Genomic DNA, 24438 nt, shown 5'->3' with positions numbered 1-24438 from the left:
TACCGCAATCAAGTTGTTCCACCACTAGTAAGTCTAGTCTTTAAACTAAGAAACAACACATTTCAAGCATTCAATCGATGTACAACACAATTCATCAAAAACTCTGATTGTGTTTTCTAACCAGAACTCAGCCCTCTCCGGATCATCTTCGGCAACACCATGGAACTCTTCACCCCCATACTTTCAGATTTTATCAATTAGAGGCTTACTTACTTGCACTGGTTCCAAACCTTGAAGAATTATGGGGACCGGTTAGGGTACAGGTGAGGGTGGAGTTGTTGAGCCATTGGGTTCATTCACACGAACTTTGAGAACCACTCAGACATCATCTGGAAGAAGGCTTCTTTAGCCTCTCCTTCCCAGCCCTTAGATACGAGCCTACTACCACTAGATGATGCTCCATGAACGAAGGCTTGCACGTTACTTTCCACTTCACCAGAATTAGATCGGTTGAATGACATCTTATTTATAAGAAAACATAGTTCAATTTCAGTCAGGCTATCACAGGCTATATATTGGCAAGTATTTCTAGACTCATACATGCTATGTTCAACCTGAGAACCGACTAAACTGTAGCTACGATACCATTAAATGTAACACCCATAACCTATATTCGTCGCCAGACTAGGGTTACAGAGCATTACTGTACAAACAGAACATTAAAACATACATTTCATATATCATCGAAAACATATTATAACACATTCATTCACATATATATTGTCCCTAAATCGAGCCCTCGAGGCCCTAGAAACACCCTAGAAACAATTCAGGACTACATTGAAAACTTTTGGAAAGTTTACGAAAAAGTTAGAAAAACATGTGGCTAGGTCGTGCCTTACACAGCTAAGTCACACATTCGTTTCTCAGGTCCTGTAACATTCGAACTAGGGACACATAATCGTGTCCCAGCCTGTGTCCTCACTCACGTAACTTACTGAGTAGGGTCACATGGCCATATCACACACTTGTCTGTCAGGCTGTGTAACTCTTGAAATAGCCCCACACGCCCGTGTGCTAGGCCGGTAACTAATTGACTTGCAAGCAATAGAACCTACAGGGGACACAAGGCTGAGTTACACACCTGTGTCTCAAGTCTTGTAGACATAAATTTGCCCAAAATCAAGCCATTTCCAACACCAAATCATGCATACATGTAACACCCCTTACTCGTATTCGACGCCGGAACAGGGTACGAGGTATTACTGGACTTGAGTACTTGTAATCATTTAAAACCGAGACATAAAATTTCATCAAATTTTAAACTTTTCAAACATATTCAAGCTATCCCTTAAAAAAAACTTACAAGGTCCATATCATGCTTTAAAACCTTTATATATCGATCAATAGTTTGCTATTGTGATTTAACCTCCGGCGACCTCCAACTCGAGCTAACATCTGCGACACTATAGGAAAAAGGAAAGGAAGGGAGTAAGAATTATAGCTTAGTAAGTAAATATGTAAATATTAATAAACAATACATTATCATACATAAACAAAGTCACAATATGTTTCCGGAATATTAGCATCACAAACACACATACTTTCACTATTACAATTATAAACAGGTTCAAAATAAGTTGTCTGGTAGAGTACCAGAAGCTAAATTATTTATTTCTAGAGCTACAGAACTTCAAATTACAAAATGTAAATTTTCCTTGAAACTAGATTCACGTATATTCTTACCATAAAATTTTCAGAATTTTTGGTCTAGCCAATTAGTACAGTTTATTCATTGAAGTTACCCCTGTTTCACTGCTCAACTGCCCTGACCACTCTTCACTACAAATAAATTTTCTCTTCTTACAGAACTCATATGATGTTATATTTTTTATTTGAAACTAGACTCATTAAGGATTTAAAACATATAAATTATATCCCATAATTATTTTTTTACAATTTTTAATGATTTTTAAAAGTCAGAACAAGGGATCACGTAGTCATTCTGAACCAGTCTCATAGAAACTTAAATATCTCAGAATATAGAATTCCTTTGCTTGCTCTGCTTCTGTTATATGAAAATAGACTCATTAATCTTTAATTTGATATCTCATTCAGTCTCTGATTCAATTTATACTATTTTTTGTAAATTTTTAGATTCTCATCACTGCAACTATCCAGAATAGTTTTATTGTCAATTTTGATCTTTCACACTTCAATTGTATTCATCACTTACCCATAACAATCTTTCCAATTTCCAATCACATATCGAGCATATTTCTCATAAGTTACACACGTATATAGTTACACTTATCTTCACAAAGTCATACACAATTTCATTTAATCAATTTCCCAGTTGAACACTTCGGAATAATAATAGATACGCGATGGTATCGCACACAACCCACCTTTAAAATCGAATGTGACACCCCTAATTTGACCCTAGTCGGAAAGTGGTTTCGGGACCACAAAACCGAGTCACAAAAATAATTAATTGTTATATTTTATGCTTATTATTTATGAATAAGTATGTGTGAAAATTTCATGCTTTAAATTTTGTCATTTGGATGTGAAATAAATAAAAAGGGGCTTATGTGAAAAATCTTGAAAATGTCATAGGTTAATTGGAAGTGGCTAAAAATTGCATGGTTTGAAGCATGAGGGACTTGCATGTCAAACATTCCTTTTCTTGGTAGTGGACGGCAAGGATGGGCATGAATGACACTTTTTCGCATTTTGTGCTTTGTATGTTAGTAAATAATGTTAATAATATATTGTTTATATTAAAGAAAATGGTTTCATAAAATAGAAATAATAAAGTTAATGAAATAAATGAATAAAACATGTTTGAGGTGAAAATAACAAGGCCATTTCTTCTTCTTCTTGCCGTGAGTTGAGAAAGAAAATAGAAACCTTTGAGCTTAGGGCATTCGGCAAAAGAAGGCTTCAAATAAGGTAAGGTTCATGTTATTTTCTTTGAAAAGTTGTGAAATTTGGTTGGTTTTGAAGCTTGCAACAAGACCCATGTGAAAATTTTTGTGTTCATGAAGCATGTAGCAATCGGTCATGAGCTTAATGGGGTATATTTTGTATGTTTGATGATTTTGAGAGGATAATTGATTCTAGTTGAGTATGAACAAACTAAATGTGCTTGATGGCTCAAATGAGTTTGGAAAGTTGGCCAATGTTGTTTAAGTTCATGAATTAGGGCATAATTTCATTCGGCCATGGAAATTGAGCATGGAAAAAAAATCTGGTGTGGGATATATGAAGCTGAAAATTTAGTTTGAAGTGTGGTAATTGTGTTAAAGATGAACATTAAACCTTTATGTTTTATGGTCTTGTAAGTTAGGTGTAAAACCCATGGCCTTTTTTATGCTTGGCATGGAATTAGTGGTTAAATGAGTTATGAACCTATTATAATTTGAAAATTTGATGGTTTTATGGAGAAGGGGGCATTCGGAAATAGAGGATAAATTATAATAACCTCACCTTAGTGAATTGAAGTAAAATTTGACTCTTTATAGGATTAAATTACGAATGACCGAATGTGATGAAATTGTCAAGAAATAAATTTGATTAAATGAGATTCGGTTAATGGTGGGTGTATAGAATAATTGAATGCTAATTTGATTAACTCTCTAATGGTTAAATGTGTTAAACCTTAAAGCATGATTTAGTTTAACCAAGGGAGAACTTGTATATTTGTAGGAGGGCATGTTTGAACGTGTATTGATAATTGATTTTGAAGGTTCGGCTTTATGCCTTGATAGTTGGTTTTGAAGTATATGATGTCTTGGTATAAATATATGTGCATTCGGTTACTTTCATAACATGCATTTAAAGTGTCCTTTGGATGCAATTGCTTATGCACTTGAGGGTATATGAGTTAATTTTCTTTATGGCAAATTTGGATAAGAAGCTAACTAATAATATGCTAAGGTAGTCATGTGGATAATCGGCTTTGTGAATATTATTAAAGGTGTAATTAGTTATATGCATGGTCATCGGTAAAATTGACCACATAACTAGTATATGTATATAAGGCGACATGGTGATACCTAGGTAAATGTATTTGGGATGGTTTTTATGAAATACCGAATGTGTGCAGATGTATCAAGGTGTTGCCTTATGTATGAGTTTCATTGAGAAGATTTACCTTGTTGTTTTTAATGATATAACAAGGTGACTAAAATAGTTTAAATTTTGTTAATTAGACTCAAGAGCATAGAGGGGCAATTTTGGATAAAGAGAAAGTAAACGAATAGTCGTGGATATCTAGTCGTCGACACTTCCGAGGTAAGTTTTAAGTGATTAAACGTTGAGTAAATTCAATTATAATAGGACATGATGAGTTGATTTAATAAGATATGATGTGGCCATGTTATGTTCTAAGCTCAAATGGTAAGTTCTTAAGTGTTTGAGCTTGGGAATTTAAGTGTAATTTGAAATAGTCTGCTTAGGACAGCAGCAGTAACGTGACTTTAGAAAATCACCATAAATTTATGGACTTGAATTAGAGGCTGAATGAAACATGAAATTAAATCTTAATGAGTCTAGTTTCTTATAAAAGAAACCGTGTAAGCAAAGGAATTTCCGATAAGGAGATTTTAAAGTTGTGTGAGACAGTGCAGAATGACACTGTAATCCTCTGTTCTGTTTTTAGAAAATCATTATAAATTGTAAAAAAAATTTTAAAAGACAAAATTTATATTCTAGATGCCTTAGTGAGTCTAGTTTCAAATGAAATAAACTAGAACATATTTTGAATTTTGTACAATGAGAAAATTCATTCGTAGTGAAGAGTGGTCAGCATAGTCAAATAGTGAAATAGGGGAAACTTTAAGAAAAATCTGGAATTTATTGGCCAAACCAAAAATTCTAAAAATTTGTTTTATAAAATATGTATGAGTCTATTTTCAGGGAAAATTAATGGCACTTCATTTGGAGTTTCGTAGCTCCATTTACGAATAATTTAATGACTGTTGCTCAGGAAAAATAGCTTGTGCTGAATTTGTGATTATGTTGTAAACCTTAATAAAACTATTTGAGTTGCTTATAAGCTATCGATTAAATATTGGTAATCAAAGTACCAAATCCGTATTAAAGTGAAGCTATAAGCCGTAAATGACTAGTATACCTAGTCAATTTTGTTATGATGAAATTGATGTACAAGATATGTATATGTGATAAGGCCGAATGGCCGATGTGGTGAATGTGAAAGTGTATATATGTGATAAGGCCGACTGGCCAATGTGATGAATGTGAAAGTGTATATATGTGATAAGGCCGAGTGGCCAATGTGATGAATGTGAAAGTGTATATATGTGATAAGGCCGAATGGCCAATGTGATGAATGTGAAAGTGTATATATGTGATAAGGCCGAGTGGCCAACGTGATGAATGTGAAAGTGTGTATATGAGATAAGACCTAATGGCCGATGTGATGGATGTGAAGGTGTATATATGTGATAAGGCCGAGTGGCCAACGTGATGAATGTGAAAGTGTGTATATGAGATAAGACCTAATGGCCGATGTGATGGATGTGAAGGTGTATATATGTGATAAGGCCGAATGGCCAATGTGATGGATGTGAAAGTGTATAAATGTGATAAATCCCGAAGGGCATTTGTGTCAGTACTATATCCGGGTTAAAACCCAGCAGGCTTTATGCGAGAATATTATCCTGATTAATGTCCGTAGGCTTCGTGCTCGTACTACATCCGAGCTTTAAAGACCCGACGGCTAAATACTAGGATTCAAGTAAGACTTTGATATTGAGTATCTGTAATAAGTTACCATCAAATAAGTATTATGTATTTAAGATGTTCAGGTACGTATTACTTACTCATCGGTGGAGTGATTTCGAGGTGAATTATCAGTATCAAAGAGGTAGGTAAATGTGATTAATATTATAACTCCAAATATGAGAATGATTTAATTGGTAATGGTATGCTTGTATAATGAAGTATGTGATGAAATATTCTTATGTATTAGTGCATATTCTGCCCAAAAGCCTTATGATTTAAGTATGGGTTGGGTTCAGCTAGATGTGCCAGTACAAGGTAAGGATTATGTTTTGTAAGCTTACATATATGTGATAAGGAATATGTTTGGTTCTTTATGTGCCTACGGTAATTTAGTACTTGTCATGTTGAAATACTTAAAAATATGGATGTGATTATGAACAAGTGGAAAGGATTATTGAAAGTTGAAAATTGATGAAAAATGTGCTTTGGAAATATTTGACCATCTAGGTCATTATTATTCGAAAGTATATATGTGACAGCCAAGTGATGCGTTTATTGATATTATAGTTCGAGATGAAGCTCTAGATTAACTTCATCGAACAGTTGAAATGAATGACCAATGATAGTGAATGAGAACACTTTGTTTTCCTTACAAAAGCTTACTCCGTTCGATCATGTTTTGGTTTATAGGTTGTGGATTCTGACTACCAGTTCGGGGATCATCAGCACTTCGTCACACTATCTACCATTAGGACAACTATGTAATTAGACTTAGCTTATGGCATGTATAGGATAGACAATATAGTAGAATGTTATTTTGACTATTGTATATAAGCCATATGAAAATGGCATCTTTTGAATGTTTGCTTATAGAAGTTTACATTTTATCCCTGGCTGTGTTTAGTGTTTATCCAAATGAATGATCAAAAAAAAAAGGTTTTACCGTTCTGTCATGAGTTACAAGTCCGGTAATGCCCCTTACTTATTCCGGCGATGGTTACGGGATAGGGGTGTTACATTGAAGCTCTCTTGTACACATAGTGGCCTTCACTTAGCACCACTCATGTGCCCTAGCTCGATTGTACACATAATTTTGGCTCTCTTGTACACATGGTGAACACTTAGTACCACCCATGTTACCTAGCCACTTTATCTCGTAGCTCTCTTGTTTACATGGTGTCCTTCACTTGGAACCACACATGCAACCTAGCTACATTTATCTCGTAGCTCTCTTGTCTACATGGTATACACATAGTATCACCCATGCGACCTAGCTACCTCATAATGTCTCGTAGCTCTCTTGTACACATGGTATACATCCCGTATTACACATGTGACCTAGCTACATACCATCTGTATGTTTCGATTTCGAAGGTTCAAACGGGAAGTATCTCACTTTCTAATACTTTATTCCATTCTTCTAATAGTCAATTATGATTCAAAAATCAGCTACAATACATAAAATATGCTGAAATATAAAAACGTAATAAAGATAATGTATTATTTACATACAAACTTACATACTTTCTCATTTCCATGTCGAATTAATATTGAACATTTAAATCATCATAATTATACTTACTTTCAACACCTCAGAAATCATAGTAAATATATCAATTTTACATTGAAACATGCATAAATTAATGGTTATTATACATATGAACTTACCTCGATACTAAAACGGCCATTTTACCAACTTTCCCGATTTTCGATTTTTCTCCTATTCTAGGTTCAAATCTCATTTTCCAGGATCTAAAACATCATATTTTACTTGTTTAATTAATGTACTATTCAAAACAGTCCTTAACTCAAACATTTGCAAAATTACAATTTTGCCCCTAAACTTTTGCATATTTACACTTTTGCCCCTAGGCTCGGGAATTAAACTTCATCCTTTATTCTCATGTTTTATGACATGCTGATAATTTTTCCCTTCTATGGTAACATCAAATTCTCACTCTAACACATAGTTATGAACAATAACAACTTTTACCGATTAAGCCGTTTTACTCATTTTTAGCAAAAGTTGTTTAACATAATTTCATCCTTCATATTCTACCATAAAACATCAAAATAAACACATTTCACCTATGGGTATTTTTCCAAATATGAACCCTAGCTTAAATTATTGATAGAATAAGCTTAATCAAGTTACCGGGATTCTAAAAACGTAAAGAACTTGAAAAACGGGGTTAGAACGGACTTACTATTGAGCTTGGAAAGCTTGAAAACCCTAGCCATGGCTTCCCCCATGCTAATTTCGGCCTCCATGAAAAATATGAGTAAATTTTGGCTTTATTTTCCCTTTTTATTTCTTTTAATTACCAAATGACTAAAATGCCCTTAAGGCCTTTTTTTAAAATTTTGTCCTATTCAAGCCCATTTTTGTCCAAACGAAATATAATAGTCTAATTACCATTTAAGGGCCTCCTCTTTAAAACCTCATTTCAATCAAGTACTTATGAATTAGAACACATATTTTGCAACTTTTGCAATTTAGTCCTAAAAGTCCAATTAAGCACTTTATCAGTAAAATTTCTTAACGATATTTTCACACAATATTTTAATCAATAAATAAACCTTAAAACTTAATCGGATTAAATTTTTCGACTTTGAATTCATGGTTCTAAAACCATCACTCCGTTTAGGCCCTAAATCGGGCTATTACAGCAACTTCTGCAAATAAGCCCTAATAGGCAAATTAAACATGCAATCTATAAAATTTCTTATCAATACTCTAACACATGCATCTAATCACTGGTAAATCATAAAAATTAATCGAAATAAACTTTTCTGTCTTAAATTTTTGGTTTCGCAACCACTATTCCATTTAGGCGCTATTTTGAGATGTTACAATACACCTATAGGAATTTTGTGAACATAACCAAGACATCAAAACCTTACCAAAACATGCCCATATAATGACCAATTTAGGAGTCCTAAATCATCCAACCAATATGACATTCAAAGCACCTTAAATACATTCATTCAAAACTTACCTAAATATGTATACATTACCACATTTCAATCAACACCATATAGCTCAATACATTCCCAAAACATGCCATCTCTTAACCATAGTAAAACCAACTTAACACATACCATTTGAGCTATTTAAGCATGCAACAACATAGCCACATTGACACAAACTAGCAAGGCATCAAATGAACCAAACCAAACAACTTATACATATCCAAAACATCATTTAAACATTCAACTAAACATCATTATAAGTCCACCTATACATGCCATTATAACATTGGCCAAAACATCAGAAACTACCGATATTTATGCTGGATAGTGCGATAGACCTCCGATGAGCTTCCAAATCGATCAAGCTTTTGGTAATCTATAAAACATAGGAAAAAAAGCTACGTAAGCATATAGTACTTAGTAAGTTCGTATAACATAAACACAACTTACCATTCATTTGTATAATGTAAATAGTATAATTAAAGCATTAATTAATACCACAACTTGGCACAATGTCTATACAACATCAACAAATACACAAGTTAGTGCATTTATACATGGTTCAAATGAATTCATCCATAACAAGTAACTTACATAATTGATCATACCATTTAAATCACCATTTCCTTTTCATAAGTATATGATATATTTCATTTGAACACTTACCATTTCTTTTCCGTTTCATGCCCGTTGAACTATCTAGAATATTATCAGATACTCGGGAAAGTTCACACGAAGTAAGCTTAAACATATAACCCTAACCTTTCTTTTACATCATTGCTCACACGAGCTGTAGATTAGAATGTAAGCTACACAATGCTACTCACATGAGCTATGGAGTATCTGTAACAAATGCAAGAGCTCAGCCATCGGTAGGACATTCAAGATCAGCACCCGAAACATGAAATCCCTGATGACATGTCATTTGTATCCTACGAATTCCTAAGGTTCAACTAGGACTTAATAACCTTCCTGGCATTTCTTTGGATTTACATTGATTAATAGCATTATAAATACATAATAACATACAATTGAATAACATAAATATAGTAATCCTTACATACAAACTTACCTCGACGACTAGGGCGTAGGAACGTAATCGACTAATCTGAAGCTTTAGCTTTTCCCCGATCTAGATTCGTATGTCGTCTATCTTGACCTAAATAGACATATTTAATCCATTTAATATCCCTAGCCTTCAATTTATTCCACATTTCATATTTTTGCAAAATTATTATTTTTCCCTAATATTTTAACTTTTCACAATTTACTCCTTAAGCTCATAAATTTAAACCTAAGCATTTTAATCCTCTTCTCAAGCTAGCCAAATTCTCTAGGGACTTAAATCAATCCATAAAAACTATAATTTCATAAATTTACCTTTATTTTTTACTAGTTTTACAAACAAGTCCCTAAATGCAATTTTCATCAAAATTCATTTTACAAAACTTGTTTATTTATCAACAAAGACTCATAATATATCATTAAACATCAAGAATCATATAAAAACATGCATGACATAACCCTCAATCTTTGACAATTTTACAATTTGATCCTCGAGCTAGCTAGATTAACTACAACAATCCTAAAAACATAAAAATAATTAAAGACAGGCTTAAAATTCATACCATGCAAGCAAGGCACTTGGTCGAATGCTTCAAGCTTAAAAATGGATTCTTTTTGCTTAGAAAATCGATGGAGAATATGGAAGAAGATGAAGAAATTTTTTTAGTTTTATTTACTTTAACCTTAATTACTCATTAACCTTTTAAACCTTTAAAAACATTTAAAATTTCAAATAAACCTTGCCATGAATATCCAAAAACCACACAAATGGTCTAATTACCATTTAAGTCCACTAAATTTAAGATTCCATAGTCATTTGACTCTTTTAACTAATGAAATTCTACTTTTACACTTTTTACGATTTAGTCCTTTTCACTTAATTAATCATGCTAACCTTAAAATTTCTTAACGAAATTTTAATATGACCATATTAACATCCCATGGACACCAAAATAATAAAATAATAATAATTTACTCATCCATTCGTGGTCCCAAAACCACTGTTCCGATTTCACTGAAAACAGGCTGTTACATTTCACATAACTTTGAGATATTGTTTTTCTACCAGAAAGTAGAGAGAATTTATTTTTTATGTATAAATTTTATTTTAGGGAATAAAAATTCAACTGGTTTTTATTTAGAGAGAATTGCTTTCTTACTGAAAGTAATTAATTGTTTCTGGTTCTATGTTTGATTAATGATTATTCGTGTCACATCCTAAAATTGGGTTTAGAAGTTTCGAGGGTAGTTTTGGAATTTTGGCTCGAAGTGAGTTCAAAAATTTAGATGTGTGGTAAGCCAAAAATACCTTCGTTCTATGGCTTTTGAAAATTAAACCAATTTATGAAAAAAAATGTGAAAAAGGCTTTAAATTTTAAAAGATGACTGTTTTGTAAAAGGGTTTAATTTGAGAGTAGCTTAAAAACAATTATACCAAGTTTTAAAAATCAACCCATTTATTCCTCTTTGACCATAATATTGACATGAAAAGAAAAGAGAGAATAGAAACATTCCTTTCCCCTTTTTGTCGTTAATTGAAACCCTAACCATATCATTCACCAATTTTTTATCTTTATTGCTTTAATCCTTTTGATTTCCATCAACATTCAAACACCAAATCCCTTCCAAATTCAAAGAGAAACACCAAGAACACCATCAAAACCATTGTTATTCACATTATGGGTTTTCTTGGATTTCATCAACCTGTCGTTTTTGCCCATAATCAAGGTAATGTTTCATTTTCCTATTAGTTTTTAATGTAATCTAGCTATTTAAATCGAGTTTCTATCCATTGAATCAAAGGTTGTGTAAATGCTGAAATTTGGGATGTTCATGGTGGAATTCAGGATTTTGAATGAAATCGATGTTTCAAAGTGTTTTTCAACTTGGTTTAATGTGATTAGAAGGTTTCAAAACTCTCCTTAAAGTTTCGTTAAAAGTTTTTAAGGTTTTGCTAAGTTTTCATAAAAGATGGCCATTGTATGTCAAAATTTTGGAACCATGATTCTGAGTACTTTAGAGTGGTTTGAAGAATGTGAATCATTCTTAAGTAAGTAATTAGATGATTTGAATCAGTTTTAAGCAAATGCAATAAGTAGTAATTGAGATTTTTGCATTTCAGTTATGCTAGTTGAAAATTTCAGTTTCAAGAGGAACTAGCTTAGGCCTACACTTTTTGTTTGCTTGAAGTGAGTCTATGGCTGAATATTAATTGTGTTTTTTGCATGATTTATTTTGGTTAAGATTCAGAACCGTTGGAGCCTTTGACAAGCAAGGCAAAAGGAAACAAAAAGCTAGTTAGGCTTTTCGCAACTAGGAAAAAGTGTGAATGGTGAGTGTTTAGAATCGTTGCTTGTAGACACAATTCATAGTGTTAAATGGGAGCTTAGGGGTAGCCTAAACTTATACCCTAAGTTCTGAGTCTAAGCTTTCTTATTGCTTTCATTACTCTTGTGTGATATGTGATTATGCGATATGGATTGTGTATTATAATGTGTAAATGTGATATGAGATATATGCAAATGAGACAGTGTGTAACGTGTGATGTTATGATGTGTAATGTGGCATCCTGTTACTTAGGCTCAGTGATCGGGTAAGGCTTAGGGTGTTATAGTTCGAGCCCATACCCAAAGCAATTCTTGATACAAGAATAGAGGATAAGGTTGTTCGGTTGAAAGCCTAAAACGTTTAGAATCCGTCTCGCACAAAGTGCAAATATTATTTCGAAAAAAGTTTTTTGCTATAAATATAACAAATATCTTGTTGGCAACAAATTCACATCCTATCCTATTGTAGACATGGTGATGTGACCTTGTAAATTGGTGACATGACAATAAGGTAACTTGACTATGACTAATTATCTCATCACATTTAAAGAGCCCGATGCATTTCTAAAGAAGGTAGCTAATGACAAAGGTGTTGATACGAACTCAGATATGGATTTCATGAGTCGTGTTGTTGCCTGATCGTTTAAATTGGGTAAGATTGACAATTTGAAAAAAAATAGGCTTAAGATAGTTGAAGGATAAGTTAAAAGGAAAGGTTGCAAAAAAGGTTAAATAAACAATGATAAATGGTAGGCTAAAGCTTAAGAGTGAACCAACACAATAGATTCGTGTGGACCCAAAACTTAGAAAGCAATTAGGCTGAAAAGGGTGATGAAAAATTGGTAAGGATCATTTGATAGTAAAACTCGACCCGCTATCTACAAAGATAGGAACCTCGGTATGGTGAACGGCACACTTGGATACAAGTGATAAGTTCAAAAAATAAACAGAATTGACGCTACAAGGTTTGCTTGATAAGCCAACTCAGTCTTCGGAGAACAATGGGAGTTGAACACTTACAAAGTAATAAGATATTATCAAATTCATAAAAAAAGTTTATTTGAAATTCTTTATTATTTAGAATCCTAGTGTAGACATTATCAAATTCATCAAAAAAAAAGTTTATTTAGAATCCCATTGTAGACAATGGGAGTTGAACACTCACATCCTATCCTTAAAGCTCCTTAAATGATGTGTAAAACCCATGCAGCTGGATTCTTGATTTCGCCTTCTTACAAGCAATACAGCTATTACATACTTTAGCCACATCTCGTTTCATTTTTGGCCAATAGAAATGATCTTGAAGAATGGCTAAAGTTTTAGTTATGCCGAAATGTCCCATTAAACATCCACTATGTGCTTCATGAACCAGCATATTTCTTGTTGATCTTTGGGGTATGCATAATTTATTTTCCCGAAATAGGAATCCATTTTGCCGATAGTACCTATCATACGCACCTTGCACACACAACTTATAAATCTTTCCAAAATTAGAATGTCAGCATATAATTCTTTTAAATAAACAAAACCAAGTAATTTAACATCTAAACAATTTAAAAGAGCATACCTTCGCGAAAAAGCATCCACAACAATATTTTCCTTACCTTGTTTGTATTTGATGACATACGGAAAGGATTTTAAGAACTCGACCCATTTTGCATGACATTTGTTTAACTTGGTTTGTCCTCTCAAATACTTCAAAGCCTTATGATCTGTATGTATAACGAATTCTTTAGGCCAAAGATAATGCTTCCTGTTTCTAATGCACGTATCAACGCGTACATTTCCTTGTCATAGGTAGGATAGTTGACTATAGCTCCGTTCATTTTCTTGCTGAAATAAGCCACCGGCTGCCCATCTTGCGTTAAAACTACAGCTATACCTATTCCAGACGCATCACATTCCACCTCGAAAATTTTGTTAAAATCCGGCAAACATAAAAGTGGAGCGTTAGTTAAACACTCTTTGATTTTAACAAAAGAGGATTCTTGTTCATCAGACCAAAAAAAAGGTGTATTCTTTTTTATAATACCAGTCAATGGGGCAGCAAGTGTGCTAAAGTTTGGTACAAATCTCCTATAGAAACTTGCAAGGCCATGAAAGCTTCGAACTTGGCTGATATTGGTCAGACGTGGCCATTCTCGTATTGCCTTGATCTTCTCTTGATCCACTTCTAGACCACTTTCACTTACAACAAAACCTAGAAAAATAACTTTTTTACTACAAAAGTTACATTTCTTAAGGTTTGCATATAACACTTCTTTTCTTAAAACTTCCAACACAAATCGTAGATATTCAATATGATCAGATAAAGGCTTACTGTAAACTAAAATATCGTCAAAATAAACTACGCAAAAATAACCAATGGAAAACCTCAAAACGTGGTTCATCAACCTCATGAATGTACTCGGAGCATTAGTGAGGCCAAATGGCATCACTAGCCATTCATACAAACCGTATTTGGTTTTGAACGCTTTCTTCCACTCATCCCCCTCCCGCGTGTGAATCTGATGATAGCCACTTTTCAAATCGATCTTAGAAAATAATTTTGCACCACTAGTTCATCTAACATATCATCAAGTCTAGGCATTGGATGACGATATTTGACGGTAATTTTGTTGATATCTCAACAATCTATGCACATTCTCCATGAACCATCTTTTTTAGGCACCAATAGAACGGGCACTGCGCATGGACTTAAACTCTTCCGTATGTATCCTTTCTTCATTAAATCAGCAACTTGTCATTGTAACCTTTTTGTTCCTTCGGGGTTTCTTCAATAAGCTGGTCTATTTAGAATTGTAGCTCTGGAAATAAAATCAGTTTGATGTTCAATACCTCGAATTGGAGGCAGTCCACTAGGAACTTCTTTAGGGAAAATATCTTTAAATTCCTGTAACAAAGAAACAACAAACAAAGGCAAAGAGTTATCAAGTTCGTTAGTATCGAATAAACACTCTTTGTACATAAGTACAACCACGGGCTGACGCATCAATAGGGACTTTCGAATGTCTTTTTCCTTAGCAAATACACTTATTTTTCCACTCTCATTTTCTTTTTAGCTCTCTTCTTCCTCTTGTATTTTTACCTCCTCTCTCACACTTTTTCCTTTCTTTTTTTCAATTTTTTTGTCTTTTTCTTTTTCAATCTTTTTTTTCTTGCACTTTTCCTTTCAATTTCAATTGATCTTGATACACTTGTTTTGGGGTCAACGGGGCTAAAGTAACATTTTTGCCTCGATGCTTGAACGTGTACCGATTTGTGTAACCATCATGAATCACACACCTATCTAACTGCCATGGATGCCCCAAAAGTAGATGTCCTGCGTGCATGGGAACAACATCGCACACCACTTCATCTTGATACTTCCCGATGGAAAATGCTACCACAACTTACTTTGTGACTTTAAGCTCTCCTCCATCATTTAACCATTGCAACTTGTATGGAGTTGGGTGTTTGGTTGTGGCCAAACTGAGCTTGTTCACCAGCATGTTGCTAGCTACATTAGTACAACTTCCACCGTCAATAATTAAACTACATACCTTGCCTTGGATGTGGGATCGGGTGTGAAAAATTTTCTCTCTTTGTTGATCAGATTCAACACTTTGAACACTAAGGCTTCGTTTCACCACAAGAATTTCTCTTTCAACCGGTAGTTCTACTTCTTCTCCTTCATCATCGGATGGTACTTCAGACTCATTTTCATTCTCCTCCTCGGACTCAATTTCACCGTCGGCCCTTACCACCATGATACGTCAATTTGGACATTGGCTTGCTATGTGCCCTCGACCTTAACACTTGAAACATTTTATGTCTCTCGTGCGATTTGGCACTTGCTCATTTTTGTTTCGACTCGACTCACCAATGGGCTGATTGGATTTAGTTGCTACAACCGACTCCTTTATTCGAACAGGAGGTTTGTTCACTCTTTGGCTCCACTTGTTGGTAGAATGATTGGCATAGGATCGACTTACTCCTTTTCGCTTGAGTTGCTTTTCGACCTTTATCACCATATGGACCATGTCCATCACTTCAACATAGTGTTGTAGTTCAACTATGTTGGCAATGTCACGGTTTAAACCCGCAAGGAACCTTGCCATTGTTGCTTCTCGATCCTCCTTGATGATAGCTAGGGTCATTGCCATCTCCATGTCTTTATAATAATCTTCAGCGCTTCTATTACCTTGAGTAAGGTTTTGGAGTCGTTGATATAAATCTCGATGGTAGTATGAAGGGATGAATCTTTTCCGCATGACTGATTTCATTTCAGCCCAAGTAGAAATAGGTCTTTCACCATTTCTCCTTTTACTTGTTATAAGCTGGTCCCACTACACAATTACATAGTCAGAAAACTCTATAGCTGCGAGCTTTACCTTTTTACTTTCTGAATAGTTGTGGTAGTCAAAAACAAACTCGATGTTCTTTTCCCACTCCAAATAAGCTTCAGGATCATTCTTACCTTGGAATGGTGGAATTGTCATAGATATTTTTAAGATTGTCATCTGGACGGTCACGATCTCTAAGACGCTGATGTCGTTGGCGGCCTCGTTGTCGTACACTTCAAACAGATGAATTATCACTTTCTTGCTCACTCTCTTCATTATGCCCTCATCTTGCACCTTCCGGAGTTGCCTTGCGTTGCCTAGTGGTGTCATAAATGATACAAAGGTATTGCAAAGGTGGGTCTATGGGTGATATGTGGAGGTGGTATAACATTATCCAATTAAACTAATTTTTCATTTTCCATAAAATATGAAAATATTTTTTTTACAAATTAAAGTAAATTAATTAACTGTTGTAAAATAGAGAAATGAAATTTGAAATTATTATAATTAAAAATATAAATAATAATTAGAATAAACCATGAAACTGTAACCACCCACCAACTCCAAAAACCACACCCACTTTAGTGGAAAACAAATAATTCAGACAATCTAAAGCAATCAATCCTCACATTTAATGGGTTAAATAATTACAATTTTGTGAGTCCTTTCTTTCTCATTTTTGTAGCAATTTGTTTGTTTTTTAAGTTTTATTTTAAGATAAATACGAATTATGTGTTAAGAAGCAAACAAAATCTATTGCGACACTCATTTAAATATATATTTTTTAATTTACTATTATGATGTACAGTTTTGGGTTAGTGTTGCACAATCAGTATGAACACTGTTTTTTACAGTAAAAAACATATTAACTTGATAAATAATTTTCTAACCCATATTATTTTGAGAAATATTTTTTATTTTATATTATTTTGATAAAAATCCCTCTTAATTTCCATATCAGAGGGCTTGATATTTTGCACTTTAGCTTATTCCTGTTCATCTTGTAGTCTCATGTAACGTACCTGTTGATCTCATTTCTTTCCATCGGCTACTTAAAAAATGTGAACAGCAATGGCAAAAATTAGCAGCATAAAAATGGATAAGATGACAGCGAGACAAGTGATTTTTATCCACTCTGATCTCGATCTTGACACGAGTTTTATACTTCATCCGATTTTATTTAAAAATTTAACATAAGAACTTGACTTAAAAATTTAATTATCTAACTCCACCCTGCCTCGAAACATTGCATAATTTATTTTATTATTTAATTTTATAAATTAAATAAAATGCATATTCTAAAATCTTTTAAAATGAAAATATCTAATTATAAAATATAAATAATAATTAAAATATTATAAAGTCATATAAAAGTTTTAAAAATTACTAAAATTATTTATAGAATTAAAAGAGGATACATTGGTAATTTTCTCAAGGTAGGCGATACGGGTTGTGTTCAACTTGGAACTGACACAATATTTTTATTTGAAAGGATAAACTACACTATTAATTAAATTTTGGATACATTTTCGTTTTAATTACTTAACTAAAAAATTACAATTTTGACCACTGAACTATTCAAAAAAAATTATTTAAATTATCATACTGTTAAAATTGATGGTATATGACTTTCTCAGTTTGTACTCCGTGCACCAATCAAAAGTTCTGTTTTTCTTTTTTTTTTCTACCGTTCATTTTTTTATAAAATAACTTTGAAAGTCATAAATTTATAAACTAAAGTCCAATCAGTTTTTTTATCTGATCTCCGACAGTGACCATCAAATCAACTTAGATCTCATATATGTTCTTTTACTTCTCAATAAGTATTGATCCAATATACAGACTATTAGATCGTTGCTTGGAGCTCGCTTGCAAAATTTAAAAGAAAAACTTATCAGTCCAATAACATAATTAAAAACTTTTGAATAATTCAATAACTTAAATAAAAATTTTTTAATAGTTTAATAACCAAATCGTAACTTTTTTAATTAAGTGGCCAAAATGAAAATTTATCCATAATTTAGTAACTAATGATGTAACTCTATTTAAAAAAGCTATCCCGCCTGAAACCTGATATTCAAACAAAAATTCCAACCTTGACAAAAAAATCTAACCTTATCAAGTCGGATCCGAACACCCAAAAATGGTAGCCATACACCGGAAAGATTAACGGAAGAACAAACTTCGTTGGCACAAATCAACCATATAACAAATGCCGACGATATAACAAAATAAAAGAACCAATAAATCTCGGTAGCACACTTAAACCATAAATCATGGTTTTTTATAAGAAATTTTATTCCTAATTCAACAAATCATTACCGGAACAAAAGACAGCATGTCCAAGCATGTTTCTAAATACATGGTTACTTATGTAGGCGCCATTTTCAGTAACTAATACATTCAACAGATTGCAGTCTCACAGAGCTAAGTTGTAACTAAGAGCGGAAAATTACACTGACTTTGCAGGCCATGTTGCTTGAGCTGACATGATTATACCTACAATCACTCCAAATAATCCAAGTGCACTGCCAAAAATCTCAATCACAAGAATCTTCACAAAAAGTGACGAGTTCTGTGCATCAGACAGTGCACAGCTGCTTCCAATTATTCCTACGCATAATCTGTCACAAAAAAGTAAATCATAAGTGTATAGAATAAGCAAAATGGTCGTTCGGATGACTCCATTTAAAAGAGTAAAAGAAGAGAAAAAGAGAGAGGGGGGCTAAGAGATGAACCCGCAAACAAGATTTGCAAAGCCAACAATAATTCCCGAAGCAAAGATTGCATATCCTGCTCTAAGAGACTCAGGCGCATATATCTGTGATGATGGAACACTCTCTAACTTTGTTTGTAAAATAATTGCAACAATTACACCATATATAGCAACAGCTTCACAAAAGATTACACTGCAATAAAAACAGCATTTCAAACGAATAATTGACAAAGCTGTAAAAACATTTTAACCCAGATCAGAAATTTGGACAAGCCCAATTGAAAAGGTAAACCATCTTTAATTTACTAAATCCTTTCTTGAGATTCGTAATGGTATTCCATTAGTCCATCGAATCTCATTTAGAGCTACTAATCCAGTTGACAATTACATTAATCGAGCAAGGCAAGCAAACAGCAACTAGTCTCAAATTACAATAGCAGGGAGGCCATCTCTAAAATTGCAAGGCAATATCTCGGGACAAATAGACAGGATCTATACAAGAGAAAACTAAAATCATAGCTTCTCTTGTTAAACATGATTGTAGTTAAAAAACGCCAGCCTGCCTGCCCTTCCTTTTAGCTGGAATGAAGTTCCGCCCTTAAACATTATACAGATCCAAGGCAGCGGGATATACGAAAAACTTAAAAATATCAACAATTTCCTTATTTTCCACTATCTGATTTTCAAAGGCCAGCAAAACATTTTAGTTTCAAATCAAGAAATCTGAAACATAAAGCATTATTAAATGATAGTTTATTAATAAATCTTTCACCAAAATTAATAGATTAGGGATTTTAGGAACAATAATAATTTGATGCTTTACAAATCACGCAATAAAAGCAATTCAAAATTAAAAAAGGGGGGGGGTAATTACCTAATTAGATTCTTGGAAGTGATTCGAGGAGCTTTAATAGCAGCACCGATTAAACTACTCCCAGTTATGTATATTCCCCTAGGAATATAAATTATTTAAAAAAAAAGAACAATTTAATATCTATTTCATAAATTATGCCCAGATTACATGCAAAATGAAATTTGAAAGAGAAGGGTACCATGCAGCGCCGAGGACGGAGACACCGATGGCGATTGCGATACCGATGGCGGAGAAAGTGTAAGGTGAAATCTTGACGAGAGCGGTGGACCAGGAGCTTGAATCTCCTACCATTGACGTTCTTGACATTTTCCCGTTTATTTGCTTTACTCCTTTTTCTGAGTATTTTTTCTTCTTTCTGATTGATATAATAATAAATAATAAATCACGGAGAGAAGCCGGGTCGGGCTGGGTGTATGAATGCCATTATACATCACTCTCTTTTATGGGTAAAGTACAAAAATATCACTGAATTATTCACTTTGCTTTATTTTATTAACTAAATTATTAATTTTTTATATAATCACTTTTAAGGAGAAGATAATTTTAATTTTTTTATTCATTTAATAATAAATTAAACTTTCAATATTTATACATTTTATTCAATAAATTTATCCTTCAATGTTTATAAATTTTAACATTTTATCTAAATTATAAAACATTTAATAAAACTAATCCTTAATATTTATAAATTTTATCAATTTAATTTTAATTCTTAAATTTTTTTAAAAAAATTACTTCATTCTATAGAGCAACATTAGCATTCTTCAAAGCAAACACTTAAGAAAATGACTAAACGGAACGCGTCTTCTATCGGCTTCTGGCATTCACTTAACAGATCTCTTACCCAATGAATTCTAGACTTTTCAATCGGTTTCTTACATCTTGCTGTAGGATAAAGCTATCCCTTTGTTTTTTTATCTATCTTATTTCTCACAGGTTCAAAACTTTTGTTTGTTATTGGAAAATGGAATCTCCCAAAGCATCAAGACCAAATTTTAATTAAATGGATGAAAACAATCATTACACCTGTAACCAAATCTAATTGCAATAATCAATCTTTTCTTCTTCTTCTTTTGCGAAAGTAATCCAACCAATGTCCAATGAACCCAAATCCTACTACTGAACTCGACACATTCACGACCGATAAATTTTCATTGTTTTTATAAAAGGGTTAGTTAAAAGGGATAAAAATGATTTCTTTAAATTTTTATTTTTTAAATTTTTTAAAATCAAAATTAAATTGACAAATTTTATAAATTATTTAGATTAAATTTATAGATTTTTTTTAAATTTGAACAAATATAAAAAATTTATAAATATTGGTGACTAAATTTATTGAATATTTTATATTTAGGAATAAAATAATAAAATATATAAATATTGAAGAGTTAAATTTATTATTAGACCAATAAAAAAATTTTCAAATCAATTTTTTGTTACTCATCTAATAACAACCGAAGAAAAATTGACCAAAATATTTTATTTCGAAAAGTTTAGTGACTAATTCGAAAAAATTAATAATTTAGTGATCAAAATAGAACAAATGCAATAATTTAATGACCATTTTTATACTTTATAATTTTTATTTCTTTTATTATATGATAAATTTATATTTTTATTAAATATAAATAATTGTATATCTATAATATAAACATCCTTTTGATATTGTTATTGTGAGGCATGCCCGTTCCTTGCTCCAATTATCATATATATGCACACGCTATATCTATATCTTTACAATATATAATATAATTTCATTAAAAAATTACTTAAAAACTCTTTTTTAATAAAAAATAATATTAATGTAATAATATTTTTATATTACTATTTTATATGAAATATTTAAATAAAATAACTAAAAATGTAATGAGTAAAGATTTAACCTAAGCCTAATAACATTTCTATAACTCAATAGTTCATTGTTTTCTAAATATAATTTTAATATTTATTAAGTGTTTTATTGAGTTGGTGTCGCTCTCAATCAGTGTCAACTCGGCACTCGGTTAGTATTTTAATCTTTTCATTTTCACAAAAAATCAAGAAAAATATGAATATTGTGGGATTTAAACCTGTGCCAATTGGATTAATAAAATTCTAAATTTACTACTCAAAAAAAGATCCATTTTGATGTATTTTATCCATTTTTATTTTAATATGCACAATTTATTATCTCTATATGTTGTATATCTATACTATTTATTAAGTTTTCTACTGGGTTTGTGTCACTCTCAACTGGTTCACCAAATCGATTAGGGAAATTACGAAAATATTTTTTCATAATTAAAATAAATTATATTAATTGTAACATCCCGATTTAGGGCCTAGTCCGAATAGTGATTTTGGGACCACAAAATCAACTTAAGAAAATTTATTTTTATTATATTTTTATGGTCTACAATTTCATGGGATGATTTCGTGAAAATTTCGTTCGAAAATTTTGACATTTGGGCACTCAATTTAGTCAAAAGGACTAAATCGTAAAAAGTGTAAAAGTTGAGTACTACATGCTAAAGGTGTCCAATTATTATGTAATTTTAAATTGGAGGTCCTTATATGGTAATTAGACCATTGGTTAAGTTGGAGGACAAAAATGGACATGGTTAGACATGTTTTCAAAGTTTTTCATTAAGGGCATTTTGGTCATTTAGTTATTAAAATGAACTAAAAACAAAATTAAAAGCCAAATTTTGTCCATCTTCAACCTCTTGGCCGAAACTTGCATGCAGAAACCATGGCTAGGGTTTTTCAAGCTTCCAAGCTCGTTTGTAAGTCCGTTCTAGCCCCGTTTTTAATGATTTTTACGTTTTTGCAATCCCCGTAACAAGATCTATTTATTTCTACCATTAATTTGAGCTAGGGTTCATGTTTAAAAATTTAACCATGTGTGACATGCATGCATTTTGATGTCTAATGGTAGAAAATGAGTGTTGGTTGTTAAATAAATGACTTTTACTAAGCGATTTTCTATGAAAACGTCTGAAAGGACCGTTTTGTAAAAGTTGTAAAAATGGTATAAAAAGGTGTTATGATGAGAATTGTAGTTTACTATAGTTATGAAAATGGTTCGGGTAGGCTTATAGAATGGGAAAATTGAATAAAAATCATTTTACGAGCCTAGGGGCAAAAGTGTAATTTCAACAAAGTTTAGGGGCAAAAATACAATTTTGGAAAAATATGATTTTGAGTCAATTTGGATAATGTGAGTCCTAAATAGGCTATATTTGAAATAATAGATCAAGGAAATCGAGATTCAGGCTTAAATCGGGAAAATACAAGTTTTAGACTAAAATGGTAATTTTGTCGTTTCCGTATTCGAGGTAAGTTCACGTGATTTAATAAGCATATTATTCATGTTATTATTGTTATACATCAAATATATCTTTCTATGATTGTATTGAATTTGATGTTAATGGACATTTGATGGAAATTGACATTTTAAATAAAATGAATAAGTTTGTATGAAAACTAGGTGATAGGTTATTTTTGGTTGTATGAACTAATGCCCAAATAAACATGAAAATATGTTGAATTGAATGTACATTTCATGATCATCTATTCATATTGATATACTTGATGAAAAGAGAAAATCCTGGTTGAATAAAAAGGGATATCCGATGGATAAATCATTGTTTACATGACATGAGATCTTGCATGTGTTGCAGAAAAGGATTTAGCCTGGACGGGTAATCCGTTGATCTCAATATAGAAAGGATCTAGCCCGGACGGGTGTTCCTCAAGTGATCGAGCCTCCCGAAGAATATGGGTGCATTAAGGATTTAGCTCGGACGGGTAATCCGATTAAGGACTAAATTTTGCCTGTACTGGTAATTCAGATCCGAACTTATGAGAGTGTATGTCATTGTAAGGGATTTAACCTAGACTGGTAATCCCGACAACACTCTGTGAGTTATGATACGGGGGATTTAGCCTGAACTGGTAATCCCGCAGTAATGACTGAAGTTCGCGGGAGTGCGTACTTGAAATGATCTCTTGCATGACTTGACGATAAATGTGATATCCATTGAGATTCCGAGGAAGTCAACGGGAATTAATATGAGAAATGGAATGAAAATTCTTGAAATGATAAACTCATCTATGTTTAGATGATACTAGTACGATGTATATGATTGTCATGTTTAGATAAGTGGTTGTGCTAAGAGATAGCACAAGTACGTACTCAAAACCCATGAGCATGTGTTTTCCATGTGAAATGAAATGGACTTTGTGATAATAGTGCAAATGAATGAGTGATATTTATGAGAATAATTTCTATGACAAATTTGTGATGGTTATCAACATGTTGCACTAAGACAGATTAGTACAATACCAACGGTCCGAATTTGAAAATCCACCAAAAATAGTAAAAATTGAGTTAGAGGTTGAGTAAAATATGAAATTAAAACTTATTGAGTCTAGTTTCAGATAAAGGAAACGGTGTAAGCAAAAGGATCTAATATGAGGAGATAT

General features: G+C 32.5%; 1 protein-coding gene across 1 annotated transcript; it reads right to left on the bottom strand.

Annotated features, from left to right (window-relative positions):
• Positions 1 to 18635: 18635 nt before the first annotated feature.
• On the bottom strand, positions 18636 to 20435 carry LOC107909234 (V-type proton ATPase subunit c''1). Its single transcript, XM_016836736.2, has 4 exons — positions 20150 to 20435; positions 19972 to 20049; positions 19120 to 19290; positions 18636 to 19005 (listed from the first exon to the last, which is right to left on the bottom strand). Exons 1-4 carry the CDS (start codon positions 20275 to 20277, stop codon positions 18834 to 18836), a joined length of 549 nt encoding a protein of 182 aa, XP_016692225.1. The 5' UTR covers positions 20278 to 20435; the 3' UTR covers positions 18636 to 18833.
• Positions 20436 to 24438: the final 4003 nt, after the last annotated feature.

This window comes from Gossypium hirsutum, chromosome A08 (genome assembly GCF_007990345.1).
Source record: "Gossypium hirsutum isolate 1008001.06 chromosome A08, Gossypium_hirsutum_v2.1, whole genome shotgun sequence".
Taxonomy (NCBI): Eukaryota; Viridiplantae; Streptophyta; class Magnoliopsida; order Malvales; family Malvaceae; genus Gossypium; species Gossypium hirsutum.
Note: the sequence above shows the minus strand (reverse complement) of the source record. Positions and strands in the feature narration are given on the sequence as shown.

Coding starts and splice junctions, on each gene's coding strand:
- LOC107909234 (XM_016836736.2), bottom strand. CDS start 20,277: ATGTCAAGAACGTCAATGGTAGGAGATTCAAGCTCCTGGTCCACCGCT. Junction 20,050..20,149: donor TCCGTCCTCGGCGCTGCATG/GTACCCTTCTCT, acceptor TTATATTCCTAG/GGGAATATACATAACTGGGA. Junction 19,291..19,971: donor ACTTCCAAGAATCTAATTAG/GTAATTACCCCC, acceptor TTTTTATTGCAG/TGTAATCTTTTGTGAAGCTG.